The sequence below is a fragment of the Eschrichtius robustus genome, chromosome 10 (assembly GCF_028021215.1).
Source record: "Eschrichtius robustus isolate mEscRob2 chromosome 10, mEscRob2.pri, whole genome shotgun sequence".
Lineage (NCBI taxonomy): Eukaryota > Metazoa > Chordata > Mammalia > Artiodactyla > Eschrichtiidae > Eschrichtius > Eschrichtius robustus.
Window position 1 is genome coordinate 34,612,412 of NC_090833.1, and position 26,173 is coordinate 34,638,584.

Below are 26,173 nucleotides of genomic sequence, written 5' to 3' on the forward strand. Positions count from 1 at the left end.
AAAGGGAGATGAGGGTCAGAGTGAGTGGGTGGGATCTTGTCACTGGTAGTGGCTGGAAGTATGGGTGGGTTTGGGGTGTGTGGAAACAGAAGGATCCCAGCAGAGGAGCAGGGTGAGGAAGGGCAGGGGGCAGTGGCAGATGCAGGAAGAGTGAGGAGTTTGCTGAAGCAGGGAGAGTCAGGGCGGGAACCAGATGCGGGGGGCCTCTGAGGTCATCTAGGGACTGTAGGCTGGGTTTGGTAGGGGCTGCAGAGCTGGTGAGGGCCTTTTGAGCAGGAGAGTGGGTACATCAGAGCTGTATTTTAGGAGGGTTATGCAGCAGTGGTGAGTTGGGTGAATGGAACTCAAAGAGTCACATAAATTAGCCTTTTAATTATAATTCCATTCAAGCCTGAGGCCTGGATTCTGAGCCTTTCAACCTCTTTTAATCTGAGAAGAGATGGTCTCTTTAGGAGACGCTTTTAGCTTCTCACTCCTTGATGTCCTGACATAGATTCTAACTCCCCACAGCCTAGAGAGGCATTCAAAATTGAGACAAATAAGACCTAGAAGTCATCCTCTCCCCACTGCTTCTTGGTGAGCAGCTGGGATTTTTTTGTATCTCTTTCCATACCTGTTCAAAGATTTCACGAACACAGAAGTGTCGGCTGAGGGTGGAGCTGTAGGAGTTGAGTTCCTTCAGTATGATCGCTGGGTACTCCATCACTTCCTTTGTCAGGAGGCCATGAAAACTCTCATACCTGGGAGGGAGGGAGGTGAGAACACTGTCTAAGGGGGGTCAGCTGGGTGTGAGAGACCCCAGCCAAGAGCCATGCCTCGGACCACACGGAGGTGGGCTTGTACCTGGCGTTTAGTTCTGTGCAGAGCTACTACGTAGGCTTCCTTTTACAATAACAGCCTTTGGTTCGTTTTGCTATTTTTCTGATCATAGAAAGAATACATACTCTTTGTAGAACATTTAGGAAACACATGCGAGAGAGTTCTCTGCATGTTGTAACATGGGTTCCCACTGTCTACTGTACTAACTCTGTCCTTGAACTTTACCTATATCATCCCATCAGGCACTCCACAACCCCAAGGCCCAGACTTTTATCTGTTCCCTAGGTAAGAAGACCAAGGTTCAGGGGGTTACTTATTTGCCTTAAAACGTACTTCTGAATCTAAGTACTGCAGTCAATTGGCAGTGCAGTTCCATTTCTGTGAATAGTCTTTACAGAATTAGCTGTACAAAGGCACAAAAGTAGAAGATAGTTCACAGGGAACTGTTTTTAATATTGAGAGATTGGCACCAGTCTTAAAAAGCTAATCAGTTGGAGGATGGTTAAATCATTATGAAGCATCCATATTAATGAATGGATGGTCATTTAAAAATGAAAATATATCTGCAGTTATAGAACAATTCTTATTTTAAAAACACTGTATGTGTATGTATATATCCACATTTATAAATGTCTATGTTCACAAAAAGGACGAGTTGGGCAGAAATTAGGAGAATTTCCTACATGTTTGTATTTGTTAACTTTTTTTTTCTTTAACAAAGCATGTATGTTTTAAAATTTAAGAAGGTGGGGGGAGGGGCCGTGCTCTTGACCTTTAAACTACATGGCCTGGAAACCTCCCTGCATAACCTTTTCTGATCAAAGTTCTCCCTGAAACCTTTTGTGTTGGCTGAGGGCAGAGCTGCAAAGAACCACAATGATCTCTGAAGTTGGAGGCATCATAGGGTTGGGCTCCTAAGCAGGCACCCTCTGATCTTGAATATGAATTCCAGGCCATCCCCTCCTGGAGTCTGGTCTGCCTACCTGCTTTTCATATTCTTCAGAAAATCTTTGGCCTTTTCCAGGTGTAACTTCAGGGTATTCTCACAGCTTTGCTGCCTCAGTTGGTCCAAGAGCTTATCGAGGTGAGCCTCCTGGGCCTGGAAGCCACACCCCAAACAGAAGGAAGCAGATGTGAGTTACCAGAGCTCGACGAGTGTACGTGACACGCAGAGACCCTGCCCCTGGAGCTGAGGTCCAGGTGCCCTGGGCAGGCTCTTTTCTACAAAAGGGGCACCAAATGTACCACCACCCTTACTCTCACTGCTCTGGGCCTTTGGACTCTTTTCCCTGCCTGGAACGTTCTTCTCTGTCTACTTTATATCCCTGGAGACCCCGCTTAGATGGGACTCCTCAGGGACATGTCCCTCACCCCCAGCCCACCCGGGCAGGCCCCCGCTACACCTTCCGGAGGCACCTACTCCTTGCCCTCCTTCTCACCCGTTGTGCTTGACGTCAGATGCTGAGTGCACCCCTCCACCCCTAGACTGTGTGAAGGCAGGTGGCTGGGGGCCAGCTCATGTCCTGTGGGGACAGGATGACTGCCAGAGGTAGATGCTCCATGCGCCCCAGTCTGTCTGTCTCTCACGCAGACCCCGTCACAGACGTGTCTGGATCCGGCACCCATCGCACAACCCGGACCTGACTCTGGCAGGATTCTTCTGCTCCCATGCAGCCCCGTGACCAAGGTGAGCCTCAGTTTCCTATCTGCTCAAGTTTTATAGCTTGAGGTTTTACATTTGAGTCTCAGATATATTTGGGGTTAACTTTTCTATAAAAATAAAATACATAAAATACGGTGTGAAGTATGGATTGAAGTTCTTTTTCTTTGCTTTGCACCTGAACGCTGGCTGAGTTCACGGGCCACCAAGCAGAGCCACTGGGCAGCTGACAGTCTGGGTGTGGCCCTTCGCTCGTGCCTCGTGGGGGCTACCTGGATGCCGGGCCCACACCTGGCTCTCGCGGCTGTGCTTCTGCCGCCGCCGCTCCATCCTCGTCTCGAGCTCCAGCTCCCGCATCGGCAGCATGCTCCGACGCACCTCCCACAGCTGCACAGCCTCCTGGAAATAGCTGAAGAGACCTGAGCTCTGCCGCTCTGTCTGCTTCGCCACGGCCTCGAAGGATTTCTGCGGTGGCAGAACCCAGAGAACGGGACTTAAGTGCCAACCGGCCCAGGCTGAGGAGAAGAGCCCCACTCACGGGGCTCCCTCGCCGGCCAGTGGAGGCCCATGTCACTGGCCGTCACTGCCTGGGCACCATCCCTCAAGGTTATCTTCTGTGCCACATCGTGGCTCATGGTCCCCTCTCTGCTGGGACAGCATTTCTGGTCTGTCCAAGACCATGCCCTCGGACTGGTTGACCTGAAGTCCCATCTCTAGACCTGCCCCGTGTCCACTGAAGTCCTTGACAGGAAGAAGATGGAGTTTGGGGCCTACAGAGAAGAAGGTGCCACCCTAGACACCAGCCTGGCATCAGGTGGGCCATACCCACCTTGGCCTGGGGCATCCCTCCTTCTTTGGATTCCCTGACTCAGCACCTGAGCCAAACACCACAGTCTACTCTTAAATCCTCACCTCTCCCTCTTTCATGTGTGTCTTTTATACTCTCCTAGGGTCTGGGGTTGGCAAACTGTGGCCTGTGAGCTAAACATAGCCCCCTGCCTATTTTTGTTTAACCCTGGGAGCTAAGCACAGATTTTACATTTTTTAATGGCTGAAGAAAATCTAAAGAAGATATTTAATGATGTAAAAATATATGAAATTCAAATTTCAGTGTCCATAAATAAAGTTTTATTGAAACACAGCCATACCCATTCATTTCTGCATTGCATAGGGCTGCTTCTGTGTGACAACAGCAGAGCGAGAATTTGTTCCAGAAACCTGACAGCCCACAGAGCCTAAAATATTTACTATCTGGCCCTTTACAGAAAACGTTTGCTGACCCCTGCTCTAGACTCTAAGCATCATGGGATGCAGGCTTATTGCTCCTCGTGACCTTCAGCACCCAGACTCGGCAAGGGCTCGGGGAGCACTCACTGCCCGAGACTGTTCAATCGGAGTCCGCGGGTGACTGAGGCATCAAGGGGTGAGCCTGGAGCACCCGGCACAGGGGCACTGCTCCGAGGGGCCACATGCACCAGCGACAGCAAAGTTATAAGCCCCTGGGCTCCCACTCCTCTCACAGCCCAGCACCCTGGGTGCCCCCCACCCTGCTCCGCAGCCGCACAGGTCCCCCGTTACGCACATCCAAGACCTCCAGCTCCTCCTCCACCTTGCTCTGGAGATTTCCCACCATCTGGAAGAAGGACGGGCTCACCAGGCTCTCTGCTTCCTCCTCAGTGAAGGCCTTCCAGTCCAGCAGCTGCTTCTGGAGAGGAACAAGGCAGAGCCTGGCTTAGGGCTGACGGGGGCTTCACCTCAGGGCTGGTCCTGCCCCCTGAGATCGCCTCCCAGCCGTCCCCGAGAACTCGGCGGAAACTCCCACAGCGGCGGAGACGGTCCAGCTTTATCCGCCCACTGTGTCCAGGTGCTGTGTGCTGCCCCTGTTCACTGAATCCCCCAGAGGTGTTCTCATTAGCCCCGTTTGGCAGATAGGAAACTAAAGCTCACAGAAGTGAAGGAACTTGCTGGAGGTCACACACCTGGCAAGTGGTGGAACTGGGATCTGAACTCAGAACTGTCCTACTGCAGACCCTACAGGCATAAACCACCATCCTACACGGCCTCAGTGTTGCTGTAAGCCAGACACGGCTCCCATTTCCTGTCTGGAATTATGCCAACTGGAGAGCCAGCTCTCTATGTTAATAAAGACTTGATTTATGCACAAAATCTAGAATAAATCAACCTCCCCCAAATTAAAAACGTGTCTCCAGTGGTATACTTCCAATGCCGCTGCCCAGGAACACCAGGCGCCCTCTGTCAGGCTCAGAGTGCTCTTGGGGTACATGAGGACGTCAGCATTCACCCATTGCATGCACCCAACCAGGGGCCATGAGCATGGGTACAAGGCGTCGGCACTCCGGGCCACAGGGCCATGGGGCTCTGGGGAGGGGGTGAGTGATGAGGCAGTGAGCGCTGGGGGTGTGGTCTTGGGGAGGCTCTCCAAGGGCACAAGGTTTCCCTCCAGGCTTTACTCCTAAAGTCTGACGCCCCTAAAGGGCTGACTGAGAGGCACGTGACTGCCCCTAAGGCCACAGGGCAAGTGGGCAGAGCCCTGTGGGCTCGGACAGCCCCTGGGCCTTTTGCAAACTGGTCTTCTCATCTCCAGATGGGGCCAGCGACTCCCACGCTGCAGGGCCTTGTAGGATTTGATGAGAGTGGGTGCAAGAGTGTGGCACAGCCCCCAGAGGCCACAGCACCCGCACCGTGCATTGCACTGGACAGCGCTCTGCTCCCCTGAACTCTGCTCACCTCAGAGTCTTGGTGGCAGAGCCAGAGCTCGACAGACACACATATGAGGGGTGGATGGAGGAACAGGAGCTTTCTGGGGCCCACAGGTGAGACCCTCATGGCTTGGGGACTCCTACCGCCAGAGCCGGCAGGTTAGACCATCTTCAAAATGATTAGGCTTTTGGGGGGTTTTCATCTAAACAGTCTTCCCAAGGAGGCAGGGAGGGGGCATTTTGACACAATATGTCCTTGCACCTCAGAAAACCAGGCATTGTAATTGAAGGGGGTTGTGAGAGGACTCGCTGTCTCACCCTCTAACAGAGGTGGGCGGGTGGAGTGAAGTTGGGTGTGATGCCAGTGGCAACACTATTTACAAAAGGGAAGCATTGGAAATAACTCCCATGACGTGACCTCCACTGAATAAATAAAGTGAAGTGATACAGAGGGTCAAAGGTGAAGGCTGAGGTGATCAGAGGGTGAAACTTTGTCCATGGGGTCAGGGAAGGCTTCCTGGAGGAAGTCATGTTGGGGGCCACTGAGGGGTGGGTGGGAACAGCTGGGGAGAAGAGGGTCCAGGCTGAGGGAACAGCTTCAGAATGCCCAGAGGCCAGCGTGGAGGGAAAGCAGGGGGTGCGGGCTGGAGAGGGGCAGGGCCATGCCCTGTGCTCCTCTCCTCAGACGGGCCAGGAGGGGCACCCACCTTGCACTTCTGCACTTGGGCCAGGCACTCCTGCCAGGTCCTCTCATACTGCAAGCGGACCCGCATCATGCAGTCCACGTGGTAGGCGTCTCCATAGGCAGAAAAAAGACGTCAGCAGCTCTTCCAGAAGAAGAGGGGAGGTTGGGAAGAGGAGTTGCCCGGTCGCTCAGGGAAGAGGCTTCTCCCCAGCCAAGTGCCTCAATAGCGGGGATAATTTAGAGCAGGGGCTGCTATCTCCCTTGCCTCAAAGTTCCCGACACCCCAAGATAAGGACCTCAAATAAGGAGCCACTTTTTTCTGTTCTGACCCTAATTCTTGACTCAGTTTCAAGGCTGGTGAAATTCTTTTGGGGGAGTTGCACCAAGTCACAAAACAGTAACCGGGTGCAAATTAAGGAGCGTTTACAGATCATGTGTGTGGTGAACCCCTTAAGAAGTGAATGGACCAGCAGAACATTCAGAAGCTGATGGACTGATTAACTGATTGATTGATCTTCTCCTCTTCCTCCGCCCTACTGTTTCTGGTTTATAGTCACCTCAGTGTCTCTCTTGGTGTCTAAGATAAGGAACTGAAGTTTAATGTTCCTGGCAGTTCTAGAAACTGAAAGATAACACAAAGATTATGTGGTGGTTGTTCCTTGACAAGGGCTGGGAGGAGGGCAGGCTGGATGGCAGTTAGAACACTGGGGAGGGTAGATGTGCAGTGGAACTGCTGAGGAGAGGCCATAACGCTGGTTTCTTCCATCCCCAGGGCCACTGCCTAGGCCAGCACACCTCCACCCTTCCTGTGAAGTCACTATGATGAAGCCCCCCCAGGTCTCTGTGCTTCTGTTCCTGTACCCCTCTGATCCGTTCCCCCCTCTAACCTTATCACTCCCAGCTCAGAACCTTCCACTGGGTTCCCACTGCCTTCAGGATAAAGTTCAGCCTTCCACACATGGCCACATGGCCAGCACAGTCTGGCCCTCTGGCATCTTCCAGCCTCGCCTGCCACCTTCTCCTTTCCCTGAAGGCCTCAGCTCTGTCTGGCCTCTCAGCCTCCCCACATACTAGTCTTCCGGCTTAGAAAGCTCCCCTGACCCCTGGGCCTGGCTAACTTGTACTTGCCTTGCAGGTCTCAACTGGATGATCACTTCCTTGGCAAGGTGTCTTATAACCTTTAACCAGGCTGTGCCCCCAAATACACATTCATGCAGCTGGCCACCTGTCCACTCCCTGCTGTAACATCCTGCGTGGTCTGACTTCTGCTCTGGACAGGAAGCACTCCAGAGAGATCCGCCCTGCTGGTTACCAGGGCCCAGCACCACGCTTGTTCCTAGGAGGCGCCCAGTGAATGGCAGCCATTGCTATTATTTAGGGTCTCAGGGCACTTAATGCTTGGTATTATAACATAATTATAATACCTTTGGCATTATAAACCCGAGAGCCCTGGGAGCAGTGGTGGGTACTACTAACCAAAGCACCCAGGTCAAGCCTGGCTGTGACACTTCCTTAGCTGTGTGACCTTGGGCAGGACACTTCACCTCTCTGTGCCTCTGAATCCTTCTCTATCACAGAGGGGCAATGACACCACTGACCTCACTGGGTTGCCTCAAAGGAGACTGAAATATTGTATTGCATATATCTTCTAAAGCAAGACTTGGCAAACTCTGCTAGATAGTAGTATTTCCAGCTTTGAGAGCCATACAGTCTCTGCCGCAACCACTCATTTCTGCTGTTATAGAGCAGAAGCAGCCAGAGACAGTATGTAAACAAATGAGTGGAGCTGTGTCCCAATGAACCTTATTTACTAACGGACAGTGGCCCATGGGCTGGAGTTTGAGGACCCTGGTTATAGAGAATTTCTAAACATTACCATTTATTCTTGAGCACTGAGTAAGCCAGGCACTGAACTATGACTGGACTGCAGGATTGCACGTGATTCTTACATCAACCCCACAAGGTAGGTACCTTTATTACTCCTCTTGAGATTCCTATTTTATGGAGGAGGAATTTGAGGCCAAGAGAGGCCATGACTTCCCCTAGGTCCCAGAGTGGGGACAGTGCGCCTCATACATCCAGGATCTGGCCCCTGAGCCATCCTCACAGGTGGTCCTTGGAGCCATCCCTCTGGCTCCATGCTGTGGTCAGGGGTCAGAGTGTGGGACCAGCTGGGCAGTGACTTGGGAGGTGGTGGGAGGAGGAGGGGCTATGCCAGGCAAGGTCTGGGGGTCCGAGATAAACCCCCAGAGCTTACTCTTATCTCCACACCCCAACCCTTCTTCCCCAAGAGGGACTTGCCACCTACTCCTGAGTTTATTAACAGACTCTCACATAAATGACTGGTTGACAGACTGAAGCTGCTACAAAGCTACTACTTGAGCAGAGTTCTGGCGACACTCAAGTGGGATCCCACAAACCTCACTCACCGAGGTGCTTATTCAGGGAGTTGAGAGTAGAACGCCATTCAGTCAGCTGAGCTTTGCTGTAATTGGGGGGCAGGAGGTCACTGGGGAAGGAAGATGTGACACGTGAGCCATACTTGAATAAAACATTCACTTACCAAAATTGGTAGCATCTTCAAGGAACACGGGTCTAGGGAAGTATCTACGTAAATACCGATGAAATGAGTGACCTGTTGGGGATTTCCTGGTGCCAAAAGCATACCTCGTGAAAAGGTCTAATAATATTATTGAGCCTGTTACTTAGAAAATAAAACTGAATTTTCCTAATGGAAAAAAACCAAATGGTTATCACACGACCCAGGAAGCCACTTGGAGGAACCTAATGAGAGATAACAATATAAAATGCATACAAAGTTTATGCATTAAGACAGTTGCTTAACAGTACTGTTTATAAACACTCAAAAAATCAAAAACAACCTTCATTCCAACAATAGGGAATTGTCTAGATAAAATACATGAATTCTCTTCTGTAGTCACTAAAAAGAGTGTTACAGATTGAAAAATGGTCAGTATTGTTAGGTCCTCCCGCTAGCAGGTGGAGTCTATTTTTCCACCCCTGGATCTGGGCTTGGCCATGAGATTTGCTTTGGCCAATGGGACACTAGCAAACATGACACAGAAAAGGCTTGGGGAAAGGGCTTATGCATTCCGCTTGCCCTCTCTTGCTGTAGGGAGCTCTTCTGCCAGCACCACCACCGTGCCTGCAAGCCTGGATTAGCCTCCTGGAGGCTGAGAGAGCAAGTGGAGAGAGGCCCCAGCTGTCCCAGCTGCTGCTCCAGACACGGGAGTGAGGTCATCCAGCCCAGCCACAGGGAACCGCTCAGCCAGCTCACAGAATCATGAGAAGCAAAAAATGATTGTTGCTTTAAGCCACTAAGGAAGTTATAGGTGGTGTTTAGTGAGGTGGAAAAATGCGTATGACATGCTATTTACTGTCCAAACCAGGACATTTTGCCAGTGAAAGGGGGATGCGATTAACAACTATGTCAGGGCAAGACGTGTAACCCAGGCTGGTCTAGGGCAGCCCACTCATAGTGGGACAGTAAAGAGCAAAAGGTAGGTATACAAGAGTGTGCAGGGCATAATCTCAAGTCTAAACATTGTACTAAAGGCACTGTGGCATCCTAGATTGGTTCCTGGAACAGAAAAAGGACATTAGTGGAAAAACTGGTGAAATCCGAAAAAGTCTGGTGTTTACTTAATGGGAATGCATCCAAGTTAATTTCTTAGTGTTGACAAGTGTCCACTGGCAGTGTAAGATGACAACATTAGGGAAACTGGATTAGGAGTATACAGGAATTCTGTGTGTTATCTTTGTAACTTTTCTGTAAATCTAACATTACTCCAAAATGCAAACTTTATTTTTAAAAACTATTTTAAAATTATATGCACATATACTTACTGGGTCCAGGAAAATCCATGGGGCTTCTCCTGGGACTTTGGATAACTCCCTCTTGGGGCCCTGGGAATCTTAGTAAGACTCCCCACCCCTCTGCCACCACTGCCCACAAGCCTGCAGAGGGCCTGGCATGCGCCAAAACAAGGCTCCTTGCCGGGTGTCTGGGGCTCTGGGTTTACAGAGGAAGGCCTGGAGCTCTGGGCCAGGATGGGACGTGGGTGCTACGTGTGATCCCATATGAGGCAGTTCCATGGAACAGTTCCTCGGGCTTGGTTAGAAGGCTCCCTAGCAGCTGCTGACAGGTCAAGGAAACATAGATGGTGTCTACCCAGTGTGCTTTGTGGGAGCTGTCCAGACCTCTTTGCACAAACACCACAAACCCAAACCTTCGCTCGACACTCACTGGAATTCTGTGATCAAGGCTTTGCAACTTTACCATTAAGTTGTGTGTTTAAGCATAGTGTTTGCAATGCTTCCAGACAGTGGGATTATGTCCTGATTTCACCTTTCTATATATCCCCACTGCTGGGTCCTATGTCCTATAAATGTGCTCTTGCCTCTGATTTCTTAGAATTGCCCCCACCTTCCTCCAGGCCAGGTCATATCACACACCCAGCTCCACGCTCTGCCTGCAGACACTGCCATCTTACAGTGTGTCCCAGCTTTGGCCAGAAGCATCAATGAATGCATTTTTCTCCAGGTCTTTGGCCCTGTCTCTCCCCTCCACTCAGGCAGCAGTCAGCCCCATATTCACAGCCTGTATGAGGGATGTGGTGGGGCATAAAAGACATCAGCCTAAAAGTCTTTCTGCATTTTGTTTGCAAAAGTCTAAGTTCTTAGGAGAGTCGAGAACATTGTTGAGGAGAAGACATTTGTGGGAGTGGGCTGAGAGCCCTGGGGAGGAGGAGGACGCTGGGTACCAGGACTGTCTCCTCATCCAATAGAAAGGGGCTGGGGGAAGGTACAGACACAGCAGGATGGCGGGTGCCTGGCAGTGCCAGCCTGGCAGTATCACCAGCCTACTTCCTGGTGGCACCGTGGGAGCAGCTGCAAGACCCACATCTCTGGACAGCAACGGTTGCCTGGGTGTGAGGACTCAGGGGCTCAGAGAAGCCTCCTCAAGATTCCTGCGTCCAACAGTCTGGAAGCAGCAGCAGTTGCCCAGCTGCATGTGTGTGGACCAAACTGATGACCAGACTCCCACCACCAGGCCTGGCTTTGGGTGGGATTCCGTAACTTTCCCTCAGTGGACAGGATCCCCAAGAAAGGCTAAGTTTTGCCCAGCTTTATGAACAGGGACTCAGAGTCAGAAATAAGTGGAGTCAGAGAAAACAACAAAAGCACTTTTCCTTGTGTTGAGATTTTTATCCACGTTGTTAATGTCACACTGCATGAAAATGTGGCTGCACGTGGGGCAGGAGATGCCAGTCCTGAGGGAGTCCTTCTGGCTCACGCTGTGGGGGTCCAAATAGTCATTTACGCCCCAGGAGAACTTGAGCTCTGTGGTGGGGAGACGGGAAGAACCTGCATCCCAGCGTCACCAGGGTGAAAGGGACCAACGAGGTGCACGGGTCCCAACACATGAAATGTCTTTGCCTTGTAGGACCACACAGGCTCCATCCTGCTGAGGGTGGATGCTACAGGCTCCCCAGACGGTGGGCTTCCAGGGTCTAGAACATTCAGTATGCCCCCGCCAAAGAGCTTATCATGGGATCAGAGGCGGACCCAGGTCTGAGGGAAGCATCCACAGCCTCTGACAGGTCCCTGTCTGATGGCAGCAGCCTCCTCATCAACCTCCGAGCCTTCAGCTTCATTCATACCCCTCTACCCACCCTCCAAACTGCAGAGCTGATGGAGCCGCTCTGCTCCCCACTGCCCTCAGGGAAAAGTCTAGCCCCTGACCTGGCCCCTCCTTCCCCCGCTCCCCTCCGACCTCGCCCCTGCCATTACCCCCTTCCAAGCTCTTTGGCAGAGTCACACTAAACTTCTTTCTGCAGCAAATGTGTCACGTGCCCTGTTGCCACTAGGGCTGGGACACCTCAGAACATGGACCCAGGCAACCAGCCCAGGACCAGAGAACTGGGAGATGGCCAGGTCTGGAGGACACCTCAGAAGAAAGGTCAACGCTGAGGACTGTGCCTGCCTCCCCCATGGACCCCCGAAAGGTGCCCCTCCCCAGCAGCCCCTCCTTCTGTACCAGATGGTGCAGAGATGGTCCAGCCGCTTTTGCTGCAGGGCGCTCTGGTTCTTAAACATGGTCTCCAACTCCATCTTCACAGCTGGAGGAGTCTGGATCCTTTCACTGGCCATGAACTCACTGGGCATCCAGACACGTTGGCACCATGCAGAGGAGAGGAGGGGCAAGGTGGATGGGAGAGAAGGGATGAGACCCATGGTAAGAACGTTCAGAACCCTAGCACCCGGACACCACTCCCAGCCCCTTCCCCTCCATCCAGGCCTCTGAGGAAAGGAGGGAGGAAAGAGAGGGAAGGAGAGCAGGGGAGAGAAGAATGGAGGGACCAGCAGGCACATATCGAGCGTGGGTCCTGACTGCCGCCTCCAGCTCTGTGACCTCAGGCAAGTTGCCCCCGCTGAGTCTCAGTTTCCTCTTCTGTAATGGAGCTAATGACAGTACCTTCCTCAAGGAGTACTTGTGAGGACCCAGCAAGATAATGTGAGCAAAGCCCTTAGCACCGTGCCTGGCTCCTGGGAAATGCCCAGGAAATGTCAGCACCTGCCATCACTGCCGATGATGATTACTGACATCTTAACAACCTCCCAAGCCCAAGCCCAGGCCAAGACCAGGCACTTTCCATGCAGCATCTTGTTGACCATCACTGAAACCCTATCACCAGTTCATCACGGCGCCTGCAGAAAAAGGCTCTGTATGTTCAAGCCCTTGACCAAGGTCACAGGGAAAGTACAGGTGCAGCCAGACCTCAATATACTTTTCCTTCCTCCCCAGCGTCCGACTCTGGTGCTCTCCATCTAGAAATGTGGGTGTACAGATGGGCCTCCCACCCCCACGGCTACAGCACAGACAGACATTATTTGGTGTCCTCAGACATCTTGGCCCCAAGAGTCTTAGCAAAAGAAAGCCTTCCTTATTGGCCAAAAGCTCCAGGACCCTTGTGTCAGTATTAACAAAAGTGCCATCTGGTGGAGGAAGCTTGGAGATGGGCCCTCTCTTCACCCTGCCTCCCATGGGTAAAACCTGCTACCACAGGGTGGGAAGTGTCCCAAGCCTGAGGGATGGCCATTCTCCTTGGCCCAGTAATAGTAAAGAGTGGACAGTGGGCAGATAATCAGACTAACATTTTCAAACAATTTGTACAGTGCTCAGAAAATGCTTATGAGGAAATGTGTACGAAGAAAATAAGATACAAATCTACATGTGCAGTATGGGTCTAAAAAAGCCTGGGAGAAAATATACCAAAATGTCAGCCGTGCTTCTCACTGTGGTGAGGAATTAATGGTGATTTTTAATTTCTTCCTTATACTTTTATCTATTTTGACTTTTAAAAAAGAGCACCTATTACTTTTACCACCAGAAAAAGCAAGAGCATTTTAAAGTAACAACAAAGGGAGGGAGAATGTGCCCCCCTCGCCCGCCTATGCTGCCGCCCAGGGGGCAGGGGGGGGAGCCTCGGGTGGTGTGGGCAGCCACCGACCTGAAACCCTGCACCAGGTCCTCCTTCCTGAGAGCCTTCCAGGCATCCAGCAGGCCCTGCCAGCGGCGGTGGCCATCGAGTTCCTGCTGCAGCGTGGCCTCCATCAGGTTGACAAACAGCTGGGCGAGGGCCCTCCGGTTGCCCAGCAGGGCGTGGTTTATGATCTGCAGTCACAGGTGGGCAGGCTCTAGATTGTTCTCCAAGGTCAGAACAAGGCTCAGCTGGAGAGAGGGCTGGTGAGCTGTGGGCCGAGGGCCGAGCAGGGCCGTGGCAGCGTCTGAGGAGTACCGTGGGGTCGCTGGGCACTCAAGGAAGCTGCCTGGGGCTCAGCAGCTACGGACACGACAAGGGTCTTTCCTGAAGGCTTAACCATGAACCCTGACCACGTGAGTTTCAACCCAGCTCCAAGGCCACCTCAGACTGTTTGTTTCAAAAGGTGATTCTAAGTTCACTGGAGTTAAGCACTTCAGCAAGCTTTCAGTGTTTAACTGTTTTTTTATAAATTGGTTCCAAAAGCAGAGTGCTCATGCTACCAGGGACCAGCCACATATGGTTGTGACGAGAACCAGTACCAACTACCAAATGACATCAGAGCTAGAACATTCTTTGGCAGTCCTCCCAGCGGACCCCACCAGGGCACCTTTGGCATGGCAGTCGGGACGATTCTTCACTGTGTGACACCGTTCTGCCATTTAGCCTCTCCACCCCCTTAAATGAGAGCAGCCTCTCCCAAGTCCCCCAGGGACTAGGACAGCCAAAAATGCCCCACACATGTCCCAAAGCCCTCTATGCACTGCCCTGGGGCAAGGGTGAGAACCGCCAAGCTCAGCAGGCAGAAATTTCAGTAACAATTTTCACTGAAAGCCGAGGTTTGATGCCGGCTGTTCCCAGAGTGGGGGCATTGGCAAGTATCTCCTGAACCTCCAATTCCGTAGCCATAACGTAAAGATAATGCTATTTACAGCACAAGGAATTGGTGAAGTTAAATGAGATAGATGCACACAGAGCAAGTAGAAAGTGCCAGTTGTTATGCATACAATAAACACAGGAAAGTCAAACGCCGAAACATAAGTGGGACACTGCTAACTCTGACTCCCCTAATCTATCAAATGGTTCAAAGTTAGGAACTCCTGCTTGTCTCAAAATGAGAGCGGCCACTGCTGCGTCCTCTTACGTCATCCTCCCACCAAGTACTGGTGTTTAAGTATCACTACCCTCATTTTATGGACACGGAGTTCCAGGTGCTGGGGCTGAGTAATTTCGGGAACTTTCATGTCTGGGCAGTGGAGAGGGGGGTCTGTGCTCACTCTCTGCCTGTGCTTTGTCCAGGACCCCAAGGCACAGACCTGGGCTGGAGCCCATCTGTGATTCTGAACACTGTACCCTGCGCGCTGCCAGGAGGCCCGTTAACCGGCAAGCCCAGCTTTCTGTACAGGACCTAGAAACCTATGCAAGTAGGTAGCCAAAAGAAGTGTCCTTTCATGAACAACCTTGATTTTCTTGTATTTTTTTTATCCCAAAGGAAGCATTTGGAGGAGGCTGAGGGTGTGGACAGAGAAGCAGTGGGGACAGAGCCAGAGGAGCAGGCATGGTTCAGCAATAGACAGACAGCAGGAGGAAAGACAAGAACCACTAGAAAAACTAGGCATACAGAGCATGCTGAGGTCACTTATGAGTGCACACACCACCCTGAGACCACAACAGTTGTGAGATCACGCCTCTGTCTCGCAGCACACATAGCATTGCACATGGTGGCTGAGTCACGGCCCCGTAGGTGCTCATAAAATTAGCACTGGTCACACTGATGACACAGTATTAGGTTAACTGGGATGAACATGGCGGGGAAGTACAAAATGTACTAGAGAGATTTCTATTGAAAATACTTAACAAAGACTCTAGTTCTGAACTCAAGTAGCCAACCAGAGTTACTTGGAAATGTTATATATGAGAAGCCCATCATTCCTGAGACCCAGGCTCTAGGGCATCCTGGGGTCCTGCTCCCGCGGGCTGATCCCCTGCATGTGAAAACCACTCACCATGGCTTCTTTATTGATCAGCCTGTACACGTCGGGCTGCATGAGGTAGGAAGTTTTCTCTATGATTTCCACATATTTCTTCAACACACTTTTTAGCTAGAAATGACAAGGCACCACAGTGAGTGACTCCCTTCTCCTGGAGAACTAAAAACAGGTGGTGACTCATAAATCCCACGAGTGAAAATCACCAAGAGCACATCTGGAGGCCAACTCACTTTATCTGCCCGGGAGAACTCAAGCGAGTGCAGCGTCTTGTCCAGCTCCTTGATCTCCTGCTTCTGGAGCAGGAACTTCTCAGCCACCTGATCCCGCAGCTCCAACAGGGTCTGTGCCAAGAAGTTTGGGTCAGGCTGGGAGAACAGGTGGCAGGGAAGAGAGGAGCAGAAGCAGGACGCAGGTGGGGCAGGTCCCGCCTTGAGGGGACCCCTACTTGGATGGTGTAATCTTCAAGGTTGCTGTCGTTTTCCACCTTTTCGAAGAGATTGTTGATGTCTTCGTCAGACTCAGCCAGCTTTTTTAAAAGAAGGGCTCCTGGCTCCAAGATGAGAGGTTCCATTTCCTAAAACAGGCCAGGAGGGCGAGGGCTATGGTATCAACACCCCTGGGACAGGAAGGACCCCCCCCCCCCGCAGCCCTATAGTAGGGAAGTGCCAGCTGCGGTCCTCTCTCAAAAATAGTAACTCTTACCTAGACCTAAAGAGTTCAGATTTACTAATTGTTCGTAGCCAGAGCACTAGGGCAGCACTATTCGGGACACACGTCATGTGTGAGCCCTTGTCCTCAGACTCACTTGGTCCTCATCATAGCCTGCAAAGTATGTGCTGACCTTATGCCTGGCCCATGGTTGGAGCTCAACAAATAATCATTACAGAAGTGGCCAGTGAAATAATTCCAAGAGTACTTCAGATGAGGAAACTGAGGCTCAGTTCGGTTGTGTGACCAAAGCCACTGAGCTCATGGTGACAGCAGAGCTCAAGTCCAGTTGGGATACATTAGGAAAGTGATAAGCTGGCAGGGAGAGCACCTTCTTGGTGCTTTGGGTCTACGGCCAGCTCCCGGAATCCAGGGAACTCAGGGAGAAAGTGGTGAGTGTGATCCGGGGCCCAGAGAGGACCTTACTGTCTCACTTAGGCAACATTCCAGGGATTAGTCTGGTTAGAGGTCTCTGGAGAGGAACAGGGAGCCAATTGAGGGTAGTGCCTAAGGGTCAGGCCGTTTGGGCCCCTTGTTAGTAGGACTGAGCAGGGAGATCAAAGACTGGGCTTTAGCATCAGATCCAGAGTCCAGTTCCCACTTGGCCCTTACGTGCCAAATCAGGCGGGACTTTCTGGGCCTCACTTGTAAATTGGAGGTTATAACAGTACCTGACATATAGAGTTCTGCTCATAAGCAGAACTTGTAGCAAGCCATCCAAACATGGCTACTACAATTCTGTCTACACCTGGTGAGCCACTGAGGACCCGGGAGGAGGGGCGGTGGGCGCTGTGCGGAGTCCACCGTCCCCTTGGAGTGGCCCAGGAACAGAAGGCGAGCGAGAGGGAGAAGTCTCACCATCCCAATCTGAGCGATCTCCTCCTTAAAGCTCGCCAGAGCACTCTCACAGCCTCTCCTCTTGTAATCCCCTCGCCCTTGAAGGGTGATGGTGCTGATCCTCTCAGGAACTGGGGGAGAACAACGGAGGTGATGAGGTTGCCCTCAGAGCTCCAAGGTGAGGTCAGAGTACCCAGGAAAAGACAGCAAGGCAGCAAGTGCCTGGGTTCAGGAGATGGCCCCCCAAAGCAGGCCGGCAGTGGCAGAGACTTAAGGCAAAAGAAGGTGATCCCTAAGTGCTGTAGGGAATTAAGTCTTGCATATACAGTTAAATGGTCAAAAAAAGTTCCAAATGGTATGTATAGAATAGGAACATTTAGGGTTTTTAAAAAAAGTTTTATAGAAGAAAATACATGCACAGATTAGAATTACCAACACTTATCAGCACTTACCATTCACCAGGTATTGTTCTAAATCAGTTACTCCTCAGGATGAAGCTGAGAGGCAGGTTCTATTACCGGCCCCATCCTACAAGTGAGGACACTCAGGCATGGGGGTCCAAGAACAAAGGCAGTCAGAGGCTCGCCAGGGGTTGGCATGTGGGCCCTCTGCTCTAGGGTCTGTGAGCTCACCCTGTACTCTGCTGTCCTCTGACCTGGGGCACTATGTGATTTCATGGGCGGTGGGCACTCTTGGGCGGAGAAAGGGTGCTATTGTGGAGGCGGAGTTTTCACCTTCTGCTTTATCGCCTTCCTTTTTCTATAGTGAGCATGTATTACTTTTTTAATCACAAAGAAAAAGAGCCTCCACATCCGGATAAAGTCAAACCAGGGTAATGAGATACGAAGGAAGACAATGTAGATTGAAAAATCCTCCTGTGAAATCACAGAAGAGGGAGCTACATCCTTTACCAAATGGTTTCATCAAGAAATGCTGACTGTGCAGGCAGCCCCTCCTCCCCCCACCAGCTCCCTGCGCTGGGGAGAAGGTCCAGGGGAGGTTCAGGGGAAACGCTTCAGAGGCAAAGGCCCAGGGGAGAGGGGCGGGGCGGAGAGGTGGGTTCCGGGAAGGCCCTCTATGATGCTGAGCAGAGGAACAGCGGGACCTTCAGGTGCTTCTACATTAGCGCTTCCAGGAGCTCCCCACAGAGCGCTCTCTGGCCCAGGCCATGCCTGCCCTCACGCCTGAACAGAGGCTCACCGGCGGTGTCTGTGAGGCCCCGCACTTCTCTGGCAGCAATGCTGTTCTCACCCTCTTGAGCTTTCTCCTTCTTGGCTATTTCCTTTTCCCTGAGGCACAAGCAGAGAAAAACAATAAGCAACGCCGCCCCCCCGCCCCCCCCGCCCCGACCCCGCTCCCTGTCCCGCACTGCTCCCCTCCAGGGTGGCTCTGGGTCTCCAGAGAGACCCTGGGAATTGGTAATAGTCCGGGCCCACTGATTCCAGAATGCCCTGAGGACGTGCCTGCAACAAACACTGCCTGGGCACCTGCTGCCAGCAGACTCCACAGTCCTCAGATGAGAAGCTGGGCTCTGCCCTCAGGGATCTTGCTCCATTCTGGCTGCACAACAAGTGTGAGCGGTGGGCAGGAGCCATTTTCCACATGTGGCAACTGAGGGCCCCAAGGGGCCTGGCCAACCTGGGAAAGCCAGACTGGGGCTGAGCATTCAGCACGCTCCTCATTTGCTTCTTCAACAACCCATCCTATGAGGCGGCCGGGGTGACCCTGTTGTCCAGGATGGGGGATGAGGGAGGGAAGTCACTGGACAAAGTGGCGCTGGGGTTCCCAGATCCCTGCATGTGACGCCAAGGTCCATGGTTCATGGGGTCTGGGTGTGGGAGGAGAGAGCTGGGATCCCAGGACAAACTATCTCAGCAGGGAGGACCAGGTGGGTGAGCATGACCTCAGCTTTGGCATAAAAATCCCTTAATGTGTTGTCCACAGGGCAAGCACCACAGAAATGCAGCAGTTCTCAGTGACGCCTGCCATTCCTCGGGGCCCTGACGTGTGCAGCACTTTCCAGCCTTTTTCTTACGTAGTCCTCATGGCACACCTACCACCAAGGAAGACTGCAGGGCCTGGGTGGCAGCTGATGGGGCCCAGGCTGGCCCTCCAGAGGTGGGTCTCTCAGCCTTGTCAACCAAATGCCCCTGGACTAAGGCGGCCCCACTGGAGCCCGGGTGCCCCAACTATGGGAGCTGCTAACGGCTCTGGCTTCTTGGCCACTTGCCCCAGGAACATGGGGGCTTGGTTTACACTAGTGGTGATCTACCTGTACCCCGAGTTTCTCTTCCACCCACCAGAGGTCCTGTCCTGTGTGAATGAATGCACAAGTTGACCGGTTTGGCTGGCCGAATTTTCAAGGAGGGGACAAGGCACCCCAGAGAGGTGCTGATGCTGAGTCAGTGATCCCAGTCGCTTTGAGGGTGGCAGGGCCTGGTAGGTTATAAGCACATCTCTCTTCTTGTGTCCAGAGCAGAGCTGGCCTTGTCTGTCTGTGCCAGGAAGCCAGCACAACGCCAGCGCCCTCCATGAGAAGTGCCTTTCCCCAAACAGTGTCCCGTGGGTGCCAAGAGCGCCTGACTGATGTTATATCCAGTTATGGGGAGGATAGGTGGTTCTAGGCTAAACTCTGGGGAGGAGGGGACCCTCGGGAAGCACAGGGAGATGTCAGCAGACCCTGAGTCTGGTAGAAAACAGGTCAGCTGAGAGGGGCCTGGGACCCCTGTAGGAGCCAGAGTCACAGCCAGGCTGCACAATACCATCCTCCCAGGAGGTGGGAGGGAGTATGGTCAGGTTCCAGCTGTGTGTGCCTCTGGATCCCTGCATGGGGCATCAGGGAGAGGGCTGGAGAATGCTGACCTCCAGTCTGTGCCTGGGTGGCCAGTGGGTTTGCCCAGCTGTTCAGGGTGCTGAGTGTCAGAAGCCTCAGAGGACCTTTTCCTGGGAAAACTCAAAGGGCAGGGCAGAGACTTTTACCCAGTCAATCCCTGCTCCAATGGGGGTTAAAAGGAACACAAAGGCAGATACAGCGGGACTGACTTCCTGTCCCAGAGTCCCAGACTCGAGAAGGTTTATGGCTGGTGCAGAGCTTGACGAGCCTACGGGAAGCCCAGCTCCTGCTACATTCTCCAAAGTGCCCCGTGAGGAAGCACTTTTCCTTTTCCTTTCTGTTCCTTTCTCCCTGCTTGAGGAGTCTAAGCTCAGGGAACTGAAATGGCACGCTCAGGAATCTCAAGTTCAACTTCTGAACTCAGAAGTTCAGAAGGAACTCCTGATCTCCCTGTCCCAACCCCACTTGCTCCCATCTCAGGGAATGGCACCTCTGCTGTCCACCCAAGCGCTCAGGCCAGAGACCTAGGACTCTCAGGAGCCCTCTCCTCCCACCCAATCTGTCACCTAGTCCCGTGGGTTCTGCCTCCAAAATAAACCTGAAGTGCCCTGTGTCCCTCTCACAGCCCCACCGAGTTTGCGTGGACTGTGGTGGCCTCCTCCCTGGCCTCTCTGCCTTTCCTTGCAGCCCCCCACTTTCTACACACCGCACAACCTGAAGGCCTTAAAAATGCAAACCAGCTGTTCACTTCAGTACAGTCCAAAATACGGACTGTGGCCTGCAAGTCTCTCCTGGCCTCGTCTCCCACCCCTCTCCGCAGGCCCGCTGACTTCTTCAGCCTTCTGGAACAGATAAGCCGGTACTGTCTCAGAGCCCTGCTCCATGTTTCCTTTCCTCATTCTCTCATCGCAGCTGAGGCCCTCCTCAGACAGCTTTCCTGACTCCTGTCCCACCATCCTGTCCTCGGTGTCAGAGCCTTCCCCCCTTTGGGGAGACCTGCTTATTTATGCACTGTTGAAGCCTCAAGTTCCAGAAGGTTGGGATCCGCATACCCAGTGCCCATCGAGGGAGAGGGCGGAAGAGAGGGAGAAGCAAACAATCCTGCAAAGTAGGTGTTATTACCTCTCTCTCTCAGGGGAGGTACCTGGGACTTCATTCCTCATCTTGTGTGAGCTCTTTTTGAGTTTCTGAAAATTCTGACCACCCCTAGTGTGTGGGATGTGGCCTGGACAGCAGGACCTACCTGTAGAGAACAGGGTTTTCTGTGACCCAGTCATTGGGTAGGCTGTGCACCCACTGCCGCTGCCGAGGAGACATCATCTCTCCTTCACGAATATCCATCTTCTTCATCAAGAGCTTCCTGCCATCCTTTGGGGCCACGGAACGCTCCACAGCTCGCTTCCTGGTGGATGCCAGGGAGTGGACCAGCTGTACCTAAATCCAGGAAGATCCAGGTTAGGGGGATCAGAACTGCAGACTCCCCAGCACCCAGGCTGACTGTGCTGTCTTAGAAGGTCAAGTGGGAGCCGGCCAGCAGGAAGGCACTTTGAGGGAGGCCTGCAACCCCAGGGCACACCCCATGCAGGTGGGCTCTCCCCTCCCCATATCAGTCATTCAGCCATTTCTAGGAGGGCATCTTTTAAGAAATTTTAATGAGGACCAAGATGCTCATCCCCGCATTTTTATAATCACAAGGAATTGGAAAAATGGAACTGTCCAACGACAGGAGATTGGTTGAGTAAACCCAGTATGTCCCTTCAGTTGAATGTTAGGGATTTATCAAAAATGAGACTTACAAAGGATTTTTTATGACATGAGGAAATGCTCAGGATATGATATACCATAAAATGTATCAATTAAGAGCATAAATTAGGGGAGTTCCCTGGTGGCCCACTGGTTAGGATTCCAGGCTTTCACTGCCGTGGCCCAGGTTCAATCCCTGGTCAGGGAACTGCGATCCCGCAAGGAGCGTGGAGGGGCAAAAAAAAAAAAAAAAAAAGTGTAATTAAAATTATAACCAAAATTATACATTATAATCTCAAAACTTTAAATGCATGGAGAAATGATGAGGAGAAAATAACCCAAACGTTAAGAATGGTTGCTTCTAGGGAGCAGGATCATGTGAGTAATTTGTTTCTTTTGTTTCTTTATGCTACTATAATTTCCAAGCCTTCCACAGAGAGCATATTTTGGGCTCAAAGTAGGAATAAAAATCCCTTTTAAATAAGCAGTACAGAACTTCAAAGGAAGGGTTTGAGTCTGTGTGTTTCTTTTAAGATATTGTTTCCTCTGTGCAGTTTTTTATAGATGACAAGGCAATGCCAACAACCTATATGGCTGTCAAGAGGGCATTATTACCTTAATAAATTATGGGAAGTCCTAGGTCAAAAACTAGGCAGCCACTAAACATCGTGAAGTTCGTGAATGTGCAGTGACACCGAAAGGTCTCTGGGATACTTTAACCAGGGAAAAAGTAGGTTTTAAGACACTGATATAGAATCAAACCCAGTTTTTAAACAGAAAAATTAGAAATGCTTTCATGCTAGGTAAAAGCTCCAGGACACCCAATGGCTAATTCTGGCTATTTCTGAGTAATTTAAATTAAATTAAATTTAATTTAATTTTAATTTTCTAATTCTCAGAAACAGACATTCTAATTTTGTATCCTTACATTTCAGGAGCCAATAAGAATTATTTTTAATCTAAGCAATTTCAAAGCCCTTATTTCATTAGATTCCAGGCAAGGAAGTCTTCAGAGGGAGGGAAGTTTCCAGGGGGCCAGAGGGAAGGGGGGAGCAGGAAAAGGGGGGACAGAAGGACAGGCTTACCTCAGCCTCGAAGATCTGCTGGTAGACCTTCCCGCTGGGAATTTGGGTCACCTTCCCCACTGAGGACATCTTGGCCTCTGGCTGGACACCCCTGCAGGGAAGCTGTTGTCTGGGGTTTGGTCTCTATTAGACCCGGACGGATACGGACAAACCTCCCCCTACCCCTCCGAGGACAAGTCCTCCCCCGAGGACAAGGCTTCCCGGGCAGACAGGCTGGCCGGGTCCACCGGGGCTGAGACTCCTCTACCCTGGGAGAAAGCATCAGGGCCCCTCTCAGGCCTCAGGGTTTTTACTTTAAAAGAAGAAGAGGGGGAGGGGTGCGAAGAAGCAAAAGGGAAAGAAACCTCAGGCAAGAACCTAACTCGAACTCACTGAGAAGGTCGGCTCTCCCAGCCACGCCGGGCGCAAATCCGAGACTGACTTTGGGGACAAAGAATAATAGCTATTGCTTGTGCTTCACTCTCTCAAGCTCTTCCGGGAAAAGTCAACGTGCCCAAGGTATCAGCTGGGATTTCAACCCGGCCTTGAACCCCCAACTGGCGCAGAACGCGGTTCGAGGACTTCCCCCGCACCCCTCCCCCCCTAACAAAGAACACCTGGGTAGGAGGACGTGAAGGGAGGGAGCGGCCTGATTCTGGCCACGCTCATTAGGCACCTACTGAATGCTGAGAAGCCCAGCAGGCTCCTCTCACGCCTGCCCCACAAGCCCATCAAGGAGCAGGGGCAGTCTCGGGGCAGGCCCTCTAAGCCCCGCCAAGTGGAGGGAGGTCCTGCGCCCAGGGACCCGGCCGCGCCCGCACCTGCACCAGCAGAAAGCACCACTCAAGTCCAACCTCAGCTGCAACTAGACACACTTGGTCTCCAAGGCAACGCAGAGGGGCGGGAGCTCCGTTGGCCCCGCCCCCACGCACTTTCCCAGGAGGAGGCGGGTTGCCCTTAGCGACAGGGAGCCTCCCTCGTGGAGTAGTGAAACTCCTGCCAGTTTCTCTATGCAGGGGATACCTCAGGGCTGGCAGGAGCATCCAGAGCAGCCCATTGAATATTCCGAAAACTAGCAGGAGACAGGAGATGCATCTCTGAGCCATTGCGGTCAAGAAAAACCATCCTATCTTCTTTGTCTTGGGTAAAACCAATTTCTGCTGGGAAGTAGCATAAAGTAGTGTGTGGCTATAAATAAGTGGAAAGCATCTCTAAAAGAGACCATCTCTTTCTCAGACTAAAAGAGGTTGAAGGGCTCAGAATCCAGGCCTCAGGCTTGAATGGAATTATAATGAAAAGGCTAATTTATGTGACTCTTTGAGTTCCATTCACCCAGCTCACCACTGCTGCATAACCCTCCTAAAATACAGCTCTGATGTACCCACTCTCCTGCTCAAAAGGCCCTCACCAGCTCTGCAGCCCCTACCAAACCCAGCCCACAGTCCCTAGATGACCTCAGAGGCCCCCCGCATCCGGTTCCCGCCCTGACTCTCCCTGCTTCAGCAAACTCCTCACTCTTCCTGCAACTGCCACTGCCCCCTGCCCTTCCTCACCCTGCTCCTCTGCTGGGATCCTTCTGTTTCCACACACCCCAAACCCACCCATACTTCCAGCCACTACCAGTGACAAGATCCCACCCACTCACTCTGACCCTCATCTCCCTTTCCTCACCCCGTCACCTCTCCTTCCCCTGAACGTGCTTGTACGTTGGTCGCTGTCAAATGCAGGAGTTCAGGGCATCCTACTGGAAGGGGTTTCCTGAGGGGCAGGTGTGCCCTCCTAACTTTCGTCCAGCTTCGACTGCCCTCAGCAGTGTCCTGCACATAATTCAGACACACTGAGTGCTCCCTGGTAAATGCACGAATGCCCGGAGTGTCCTGGTCTGACTCTCCCAGAGTTGGCTCTTTCCCACACACGCACCCAGAGTCCTGCACGGCCAGGGCTGAAGATACTTGTGGCTGACACTGAACCTGGTGAGGGTTTCCTATAGGTGTGGGGTTCCTGACTCCTCAGAGAATCCCTCCCCTCAGCAGGAATCCCTGTCCCAATTGCTCATAAATGCTCCCTATGACACCTCCCTTGAATAAGTGATCATTCTGTCCAGACTAGTTTCAGAAATTAAGAAACAGTGAGTAGAAACCCTTTTTTTCCCCTTCTTTGGTCCCAGGTTTTATTAACAAGGTGAAATATTGTAACAAGTGATTGGACTAATTTTAGCTGGAAAAAGAGAAAGTATATTTAAGTGAGGTTAGGGGTGAAAAACACAATAAAAAATAGGAAATGTCCAGGAATTATTTGCAGTTAGCGAGATCTCTGTCTTGTCTAAGAGGCCCTGCTGGCTTGGCCCTTCTACATCAGAAACTGTGTTTTCCCTGCTCAGATAGATGCTTTCTGGGTTCCAATTTCTGGCACATCTATAATGTGGTTCTTTTTTTAATATATGGATATACATTTGTAGGCATGGATTATCAGGTACAGTGTTTTGTTCCGAGTAAGCAACACACATTGTTTAAAATAGAAAAAAAAACTGAATGGAGAAAATAAAAATAACCCATAATATCATCACTGAGAATTTATTTACCTCCCTTAATTCCCAAGTTTCTGGGCCTTTGTATTTGAGTTTGGTTCAAACATGGAAATTTGTGTTTGGCTTTTAGATGGCATTTGTATTACCCTCCTAACTCTACAATGTTATAACTGGAAAGACTAACCAGCTAGAGGTCATCTGGTGAGTCCACCTCCCGTGTTAGAGATGGGCAAGGAGGTGAGAGACGGGGAATGGAAGGAGTGAAGCCAAGCCTTTGGGCTCTTTTTCCTGCACCTCAACGTCACATCTTCCCCCTCAGTCTTCACTTTGAAAATGTCCCTTGACTTGAACCTCATCCTTTTCCTTCCTCTTCCACAGTCCATCGTCCATCTTCTCCATAGTCCATAGAAAGAAAACCAACAAGGACCACCTCAAGAGCTAATATTTATTGAGAGGGTTTAATACTCTCAATAACTATGAGAGGGGTACTGTAATTAGATGAAGAAACTGAGGCTCAGAGATACCTGGTAACTTGGCCAAGATCTCCAAGATAGGAAGTGATTAAATCCAGGATATGAATCTCGACCATGTAATTCCAGAGTTTTGAACCAAACACTATGTCATCTGACCTTGGGACTAACCAGGAGAAAAGTTCTGGATCCAACTGATAGGATTTGTGTGTTGAACTATAGCACACATACCGAAAAGTATGGAAATCATAAGTGTATAGCTTAATATATTATCCAGTGGGAATACACCTGGTAACCAGTACCCGCAAGAAATAGAACATTACCAGCTCTCCAGGAGCCCCCTTTATGTACCCATCCCAAGTCACTGCCCTCTCCTCCCCAAGGGTAACAAATATTCTAACTTATGAATTAGTTTTGCTTGTTTTTGAACTTAAATGGAATAATACAGAATGTACCCTTTTATGTTGGACTTCTTTCATTATGTTTGTAAGTTTCAAACATATTTTTGAATGTGGCTGTAGTTCATTTTTATTTCTGTATATCATCCCATT

At 51.3% G+C, this 26,173-nt stretch overlaps 1 protein-coding gene across 1 annotated transcript in view; it reads right to left on the minus strand.

Annotated features, from left to right (window-relative positions):
- The window catches only part of CCDC180 (coiled-coil domain containing 180), a 67,044-nt gene that overhangs the window by 31,685 nt on the left and 9,186 nt on the right, over positions 1 to 26,173 (minus strand). Inside the window, exons 4-18 of the mRNA XM_068552150.1 lie at positions 22,647 to 22,737; positions 21,062 to 21,252; positions 18,186 to 18,274; positions 17,007 to 17,116; positions 15,886 to 16,014; positions 15,671 to 15,781; positions 15,456 to 15,551; positions 13,420 to 13,583; positions 11,946 to 12,065; positions 8,314 to 8,393; positions 5,907 to 5,995; positions 4,062 to 4,184; positions 2,771 to 2,944; positions 1,803 to 1,918; positions 614 to 740 (exon numbers count right to left, since the gene is read on the minus strand). Of these exons, the coding sequence (XP_068408251.1) occupies positions 614 to 740; positions 1,803 to 1,918; positions 2,771 to 2,944; positions 4,062 to 4,184; positions 5,907 to 5,995; positions 8,314 to 8,393; positions 11,946 to 12,065; positions 13,420 to 13,583; positions 15,456 to 15,551; positions 15,671 to 15,781; positions 15,886 to 16,014; positions 17,007 to 17,116; positions 18,186 to 18,274; positions 21,062 to 21,252; positions 22,647 to 22,737 (1,810 nt within the window). The remainder of the gene's footprint in view (positions 1 to 613; positions 741 to 1,802; positions 1,919 to 2,770; positions 2,945 to 4,061; positions 4,185 to 5,906; positions 5,996 to 8,313; positions 8,394 to 11,945; positions 12,066 to 13,419; positions 13,584 to 15,455; positions 15,552 to 15,670; positions 15,782 to 15,885; positions 16,015 to 17,006; positions 17,117 to 18,185; positions 18,275 to 21,061; positions 21,253 to 22,646; positions 22,738 to 26,173) is intronic.